At 44.6% G+C, this 8,675-nt stretch overlaps 2 protein-coding genes and 1 pseudogene across 2 annotated transcripts in view; 2 read left to right on the top strand and 1 right to left on the bottom strand.

The window, feature by feature from the left end:
• LOC113585650 (inactive tyrosine-protein kinase PRAG1) overlaps window positions 1-993 on the top strand; it is a 19,571-nt gene extending 18,578 nt beyond the window's left edge. The window contains exon 6 of the mRNA XM_035521395.1: window positions 1-993. This exon is cut by the window's left edge and continues 1,725 nt beyond it. The gene's annotated coding sequence lies outside the window, so the exon portion shown is untranslated.
• Window positions 1-8,675, bottom strand: part of LOC118240651 — a 659,061-nt pseudogene that overhangs the window by 546,281 nt on the left and 104,105 nt on the right.
• oaz1b (ornithine decarboxylase antizyme 1b) lies at window positions 4,487-7,742 on the top strand. Its single transcript, XM_035521452.1, is given in 6 exon segments — window positions 4,487-4,747; window positions 5,848-5,899; window positions 5,901-5,987; window positions 6,290-6,462; window positions 6,657-6,742; window positions 6,846-7,742. Coding segments are annotated over 6 exon segments (657 nt in total). The 5' UTR covers window positions 4,487-4,619; the 3' UTR covers window positions 6,977-7,742.

Genomic DNA, 8,675 nt, shown 5'->3' with positions numbered 1-8,675 from the left:
GTGTGTGTGTGTGTGTGTGCTGTAAACAGCATGCCCACATGCTGTGTCAGCAAATCCCCGCCACGGTGCTCTGCATGTCTGTCTGTGTATGGGTGTGTGGGTGGGTGCACGTGTGTGAACACGTTGGGGGGGGTGTCCCCAAACCGAAGCGCGAGCGTGTCCCCTCGTAAAAACGGCACAGTCCAGATGAAGAACGTCTCCTCCTCATTAACATGTGGCGTTCACTGAGCTCACTGCTTTTTAAGTTGATTTGAAATGGCCTGCTGTAAACCGGTCACTAGACTTAATGACGCTGCATCACTAGCCCCCTCTAACCCCCTCCCTGAGTCAGGCCCACGCCTGAAAAATGTGGTTACTGTCGCTTTTTAACATTAATGACCGAGCACTGATCGTTGAGCCTTTTTTCCCTCTGTCTCTTCTTTTTCTCACTGGCAATGTGAAACCTCACTGTAAATGTAAAATATGAAACATCATCTCCAAAAGGAGACAACTGGAATTTCACCAGGAGAAATCGCTATGGTTTAAAATAAAGAGACGAATTTGTACAGAATTTGTAATAATGGCAGGCCTGGCAGGTCAAACAGGTCATAGCTAGGTCAAGGTAAAGCAGGACTGCAGTGACATCAGCGGTATTTATCACAACACTGGAATGCATTTGTTTGTTTGTCACTGGAATGCCTTTGTTTGTTTGTTTGTTTTTGGTTGTCAGAGGCGCTGTGGTCGGATTGCAGGCTATGTACATGCTGTACAACCACAGCCTGTGAGCGCTCCCCGACATGCTCTGACTGCCATGCAAACGTTCGCACTGTAGTTTTAATCAGAGGATATCGGTGTTGTAACCCTACACAAACATTCACACTGTAGTTTTTAATCAGAGGATATCGGTGTTGTAACATTACACAAACGCCCTGAGCATTCATGTCTGTTATCTACCTGCTGTATACTGTGACTTTACCTACATTGACCAATAAACTGTAAATACCTTTTCTCTCATTCTGAATGGTTTTTTTTTTTTTGTTAAAAAAATATGTAGCTTGGGGAAGAGGTGCGTGCATGTGTGCACATGTTTGGTGGGGTTCAGGCTCCTGGTTCTCTTACTGTCCGTCATCCATACACATGCTAGAAGGTTCTAGAAGGTTCGGGTTCTCCAGCAGAACACAAGCAGCTGCTGATCTCACACAGCCAAAATCATCATTCTCACACGTCCCACCACACTGTGACCCCATCTTCTGCACCTCACTCACCTCCACCCTGTGCTCCACCCTCCACACAACCCCACCTCCACCCTCTACTCTCTACACTGTCCTCACCTCTCCCTGCACACCACACCATCAACCTCCACCCTCCCAAACCAGACCTGGGTATACATACAACCAAACCCTACACAACCCAAACTCAGACAGCCAAATTCATACAACCCATCCAACCATACACAAGCAGGCACAAACACACACCTACACACATATACACAAACACACCCGTCACGCCCCTGATCCCTCCATTGCTCTGCACTTTGTATGAAAAGCCCAGCCCCGCCCCTTTGACATGTTGCTATGGAGCGACAGCCAACGGAATGCGGCTCCATGGGAACGCAGGGCTCTCCCGAGCCGCCCCGCCCCCACCCCCGGACAAACGCCCCAGCCCGTCGTCCCGGTCGAGCGCCACCCCCCCGACTGGGCTGCCCGGGTCTCACTGGACTGAAACGCTTCACAAAAGGCACCGCAGGCAAGAGACAACAGAGCCCATTAAAGCCACTAATTACCGAAACCCGACTAAAGGGTTAATGTATCTGAAGTTTCAGGTGACGAGTTAGAAAATATGTCAGGAAGCAAGAAACTGAAGGATCCTTATCTCTAGGGAAGGAAGCTGCCACTAGGTTTGCTGAACTTTTGAGTACACTTAAACACAGAAGGAAATGTTCTGCAAAAGCAGAAGTGAAGCTTTAGTGAAGCTCTGACAGCCAGCACAGATGCTTGGTCTTTCCCTCTCTGCATCACGCAGGAGGTCAGACTGCTGGCACACTGAATCGCAGGGGGAAGTCAGTTTCATGTACAGGGTTTTACTTCTCACTTTTGGACAGAATATGGACATTCAGAATAAGAGCTGTGTTCATTACCATGGGAAACATCTCTGCTCGGACGCAAATCAATGCTATTGTTGTGTATCGCACGTCACTGACGCGTATCACAACAAGACGTAAAGGCAGTAGATGTGCACTGTAGAAAAGTTTTTTTCTGTATAAAATGTACTTCACGTGGTCACAATAAGTTTTATTCCAAACAGGTTTTATGTGTGAGGAAACCCACATTAGTTTACGCTGGTGAATGTACCTGTAAAGGATTAATTTGGGCAGAAAGAGAAAAGACTGCCCTTGTTGTCGACTTTTCCAGCGTGACTCCAGATATCCTCAGAGATCCTCTTGTCAGGTGTCATGTGAAAGTGAGACTGGTCCGAGACCCACCCCCTCCGTAACTGTATACATTACCGTGTGAAAGGGAAAATCTCCTTGTTCTCAGCGCTTTGATAAACATCGCACGGGCCTAAGTCATCGTTTCACGCATCTGCACGCTGGCAGGCGAGCATTACGCGTGCCCACGTCGATCGGAATCTTAAGTTTCACCTTTTCGACTCCGTGTGGGCAAGAGTGAGCAGACAGGCTGAACATGACTAGCCCTCCCGGATCGGGAGAGAGAACCTCGGGAGCTCACTCTTCACGCCCCGTTTTACTGCTGTGTCAATACACACAATGCGATATTAAAAGAATGTGTTCACCTTCACGGCATTTAGCAGACGCTCTTATCCAGGGCGGCTAACAAAAGCGCTTGGGCATCTGCTCGGAGAACGCATCCTACCCAGTAATAGGTAAGAGTCCAAAAACCGCTGAACTAAGATATCGCTAAATACTGACAGCAAAAAAGGAAAAGTTATAAGATGGGCATTGGTGTAGTACAAAACAACAATGAAGCCAGATGCCTGGGAAGAAGAAACATAGTAGTGCAGTTCAGGATATTACAAGACAACGAGACGTTAGTGATCATCACTGCAGTTGTGATGTGCTGACATGTTGTGTTTATGAGTTTTGTGGAGACTGGTGGTGTGTTGTGTTTCTACATTGAGTAACTGCAATTACATTAAAATTACATAAAACACTGGCGAAATAATATATTTTTCATAATAATATAATTATGATCTATATGAGCTGCGCCCATACAGTTAATATTTGACATCTTATTCCATGTAGAATTACAATAAATCATTTATAGCTCTGGTAAATATTGACTCTGGACTCTGTCTCTGGTTAACACTGACGCTGGTTAACACTGACGCTGGGCAATACTGACATCTGCTGGTCACTTTATGGGATTTTTTACAGAAGGGATTTGTATGAGGGGACGGGAACAGCATAAGATCTCAGTAGCAGTAGCATTTATTCAACACGACTCTGTGGTGTGTGTGTTTGTTTGTTTGGGGGGGCATGAACTTTCAGCAGCGGTAGCACTTACTAAAGATGAGCATGTGACAGTGAGTGCACACTGATGAGAACATGTATGGAGACAGCACATCTGATGTGTCATTCAGTCTAGGTTCATCTGAAGTTAAGCATTACTGTCCTAACCATATACAAACAGCTAACTGTAACCATTATGAATATGGCTTTTTGTCTGAAAAAATGTCCTCACAAAACTATTGTTTCGGATGGACGGACGGACGGACGGATGGATTCATAGATGGATGGAGCAAAAAGAAAAAAAAGACAATAAAAGCTAAGCAACAAGTAATATCAGCAGCGGTGCTGCTAGCGGTTTCTGACTGATGACCACGTTCACCTCCAAACTGCTCTCAGATCAGCTGCGCCCAGGCCCCTAGCGTTACATGACTAGCGCTGCGCGGTCACGTCGCTCACGACCGTGAACTTTAAACATACGTACGTGCTTCAAGTGAGAAACACGTCTCTCGGACTTACCCTTTTTTGTTATTTTACGACCGAGAAACGCTTCTCCACTTAATGACATTTTTAATGTGGTTACCACTGAGTCTTTCATTTTTACCACTAAGCTTAATGTTTGACTAGAAAGAAAAAAGACATTGCAGTCGAGATCTATTAGGGCACGTAAATGCATCAAATATGTACAACCACGCGTAAAATATCCCTAGCAATGCAGTGTCGATCAAAGATTCGTGTGAACAAACAAACACATGCATGTAATGTGTTAATTATACGTATGCGTATGCTAAGAGTCTCCAAGTGACCGTTTGCGTTTCGCTTTTTCAAAACAAGACTACTTGAACTGCCGGCAGCGAAACACCAGTCACTTCATTTTTATTCTGTCCTTGCAACTGATGATGCGGAGCTGTTTCAAAGCGGCTTCGCTTCCTCGAAGTGTTCTGCAGGTCTCGGTAATTTTCCATTCGCTACAATACCACCCCCCTCCCTCCCTCCCGCCGACACCCCCCCCCCCCCCCCCCCACACGCATCCTCTTTTACCTCCACTTGTTTTTCTCTCGGTAGCCAGCAGCCGCCAGCGGCTTTAAAGAGCGACGCCGAAGCCCCCAGCCTTCACTCTTCGGCCGAACACAGTCGAGAGAAGTCAGGCCGCCGTCAACCCTTCCGAGGCCGGATGGTAAAATCCAACCTCCAGCGGATACTGAACAGTCATTGTTTTGCTCGCGAAAAAGAAGGAAAACCCCAGTGTCAAACTACGATGGATGCTTTAAGTAGTAGTAATATTTGTGACTCGATTGGCAAGTAAGTAAGCAAAAAGCCACTGGTGGGGGAAGGGTGAGCAGTTAGCTAGGCGAGCTAGCTATATTTTCTCGAGCTCTGGCTATAAACTAGTTACACAGGAAATGTTTCTGGTGTGTTTTATCATTTAATTGTCAGGTATTTAGTACGCTATTTGGCAATGCTTGTGACTTAAAGCCAGAGACAACTCATTTTTATCTACCTAATGATAGCGAATAGGATAGTAACGCTAGCTGGCTAGCTAATATCCCTTGTGTTTAGGTAGCTGGCTAGTTGGCTAGCTGTCTGTCGTTATTTACAGTTATAGCTAGATAAATTGAACTATTTAAAGGTACTTCGTGTGCATTACAACAAGGGCATTATTTAATTTGGCCAGTCTTTATCTATGAACGGTCATGACTGAACAAGTCAGCTTAACTCATGGAATTTTATTATTTATTTTATGACAAAATGACGAGGTCATAGCTCTTTAGCTAGAAGCTACTCTAAAGGCCGAATTAAAGTGCTCGCTTAGCCTACTTGTCTTTGAATTTATAGATAGCTAGCTATGCTATCTACTTCTGTTCGGGACAGTTTTTGTAAAATGTTAGTTATAACGTTTGTCTGGATTGTAGAGTTTGGCGTTTTTATCTCTCACGAGGCCCTGTTCTTTCGAGTTGCGTCACAATAGTTCAAGTTCCTTGTGCTGACGTCAGGTGACATCATTGGCTGTGAAATTTTAAATGTGGATCTTTGGCACCTAAACTGCCTCTTTTGTTTTATGTACTGGTGTTCATTTGAATTTATTTAGATTTCTTTATGCATCTGATTTGGATTTTAGTGTTCCAAATATTAAATTATACTTTAAACCTTTTTAAATAAATGTACTTTTATTTCGCGAGATATCTACATTCTCAGACGGCTTGCGCTATAAATACGATAGTTTGGCGTGTCTGGCCTTGAACTGTCAGTGGGAACTCGCAATACATTATCATAATCTAACATCTGCAGAGATATGAGATGTATATATTTGTAGTGTTGGAGGTGCTGTTGCTGCAACAACCTTAAATGTTGATGAATGGAAGATTAAGTGTGTGTGTGTGTGTGTGTGTGTGTGTGTGTAGTCTGTCTCTGCGCTGTAGTAGTACCCCTGGTCCTGTGCCTCTGTGGTGCTCCTGATGTCCCTCTCCCACCCCTGAAGATCCCAGGTGGGCGAGGGAATGGCACACGGGATCACCCTCCCACAGCTCGACCGCTTTATGTGGTTAGTACACACATGTGCATAGACACAAACTCCCACTGTTTGTCTGCTCTGCATGGTTAGTACACACTCGCACCTTGACAGCTTTACACAGATATATTCTAAACAAGAATGTCATCATTTGCATGCACATGCCCATGTGTGTTTGTCTACAGTATGGAGCGCTTTTAGCAATAGAATGTAAACATTAGGATTACAAAAGGCGTTGTGAAAGGTTGCGTTCCAAATGGTATGTACTTTGTGTATTATGCGTGAACTATGAAAGTAGTAAGTGTGTGTGTGTGTGTGTGTGTGTGTGTGTGTAGGACAAGAAGTTAACTGTGACTGAGCAGCCTGCAGGGGCTGGTTGCCCGGGGATGCTGCACTTTCAGAGCAGGCCCACGGCGTCGCGGGTTGTGTGCTGGGAGGCGGTGCTTCGCGGGGACGGCCTGTACATCGAGATCCCTCACGAGCCGCTCCCGGAGGGCAGCAAGGAGAGGTGAGGGGTCAACTATAGGTCATAGACGGTGTGGGCGGTGCCAGTGGACACTGAGAGATTGAGGACATAGTGAAACTTGAGACAATGCTCTAAAGTAGTGCCATGACCTGAGTGACTCATTACTGCCGCATTTCTGGCATTACTGATTGTACTTCAACAGGAATCTTGTTCACTCAATTCTTGTCTCTCTCCAGTTTTGCTTCCCTGCTGGAATTTGCTGAAGAACACCTGAAAGTTGCCAGCGTGTTTGTCTGCTTCTACAAAAGCAGAGAGGATCGTGGTATGTTCACCTGAGACACAGTTTATTGAGAGTTTTTCTTTAAGAGGTTTTGTTGTCCTCTTTAACCCCTTCCTTCTTCCCCCCCCCCCCCCCCCCCATGTAGCTAAGATGGTGCGTACGTTCAGCTTTCTGGGCTTTGAGATTGTGAGTCCGGGCCATTCCCAAGTTCCTCCTCGACCTGACGTTTTCTTCATGGCCTACAACTTCGACAGGGATTCTTCAGATGAGGATTAAGTCCAGACCCCAAGCTTCCTCCCTTACAGAATTCTCCATCCCACATTTAATCTTTCCCATCTATTCTGCCCCCTTTTCCCACTTCCCTATAATCTCTCAGCTCCTCTGTCCACCATTTTTGATGTAGTCTATTCTTCCCCAACTTGGAAGAATTTCAGTCTTATTTTTCATTTTTGTTCATGTTTGTTATGCAGGACAAATCCCTTTGGCAGGGAACTATGAGCATATATTCTCACAGCAACAAAATATCAGCCAGTGTGTTTTTATTTTATCACTTAACTTTGTTTTTGAAAAGTAGATGGGGAATAAAGGCTTGAATGTACAAAATAAGGGCCAGTCAGTTTACATTTTTGGGTACGTCAGTTCTTTTTGATTGGCTTGTGCGTTTAAAGTGGAACCGTTTTTTAATGTTACTCAGTAATGTTGAGTCGCCGATGCACGTTTGACAGGACCCTAGAGGAACCCAGCCCCACCCCACGGGATCATGGGGGTAGTAGTGCCAGCGAGGCCATCTGAACATCGTCAGCCACAAGACAAACATTGGCACAAAGCTTCGGGGCCAGGGCTGGGTCCAGGGCACCTTCAACTGTTCTTGATTTGTGTGTCACTTTGTTAACCTTGTTTGGAACCTTTTTTGCTACAGTTTGGTTTTCATAAAGATAGCATTCCAGCTCTGCTTTTGTTTCCTGGTGGTTTGCAAATTTTTATGTACACTTAGTGGAATATGTTTGTGCTTCTGGAATAATAAAATGGTTAAAAAAGTTAAGTGAGTCAGTGTTATTTGGTGTGAAATCTAAAACGGTTCACTTATTTTATTTACTTGTAGGTGTTCAAATAATTTGTTAATAGTACTGCCATATGCTAAAAGATGCATCTATATACACCGTACAAAATGCAGAGAATGTAGTGGGTGTTCAGTAGAGTGCTTCTGCTTCGATAGTGTTGGCTTTGTAATGTTCATGTTGCTTTAGTTTAAAGGAAAGGTATCCTGGTAGATTTGATAAATAAAAAGCGTCGCGTTACTCAATTGCGGGGGTTAATCTTCTCATTGCTCTTTCAACCTGAACAGAACAAAGTAAATGCACAAAAACACGGTAGCGTAGACTGAATCGCAAAAGCAATTGTTTTTGTAGAATTGTTGGGTCGAGTTGTGGTTCTTCCTGTAATAGGAAAATGTGTGGACGCCTGCTTCAGTGACCACTGGAAGTTGTATTTTACAGTGGTGCGGTTTTTTCCACGGCGTCTGCAAAGCTGGTATGAGGGCTGGGTATCGTTTGGGTTTTTCCGACACCGGTGCTAAAACGATATTTTTAAAACAGTGCCGTACTTAAATGAATGATCAAATAAAGAGTTAAAGGCAACAATGAATGAATAAATAACGTCAAATAAAGGATTAAAGACATGAATGAATTAATAAATCATGTTATATACAGGGTTAAACCATTTAGCTTCGGGCACTTTAACCGTGTTTAAGGTGCAAATGATAGTCGCCTGCTGCCACCAAAGCAAGTTTACTGGCAGAGGCAACGTGACACGCAGTGATGTTTTGGTCGCCTGTAGCGTCCTTTTCGGATCACCTAAGGGCAAATATTGTAATTCATAGCTCGGGCATTTTAAGGAGTATTTGTGCGAAAAATAAAATGAACATGGTTTTCCACTTTCCCCAGACGCGGTCGATCAGGCAAGACATTTCCCTGTA

This window comes from Electrophorus electricus, chromosome 22 (genome assembly GCF_013358815.1).
Source record: "Electrophorus electricus isolate fEleEle1 chromosome 22, fEleEle1.pri, whole genome shotgun sequence".
NCBI lineage: Eukaryota > Metazoa > Chordata > Actinopteri > Gymnotiformes > Gymnotidae > Electrophorus > Electrophorus electricus.
The sequence above is the reverse complement of the archived record's forward strand: the minus strand, read 5'-3'. Positions and strand labels throughout refer to the sequence as shown.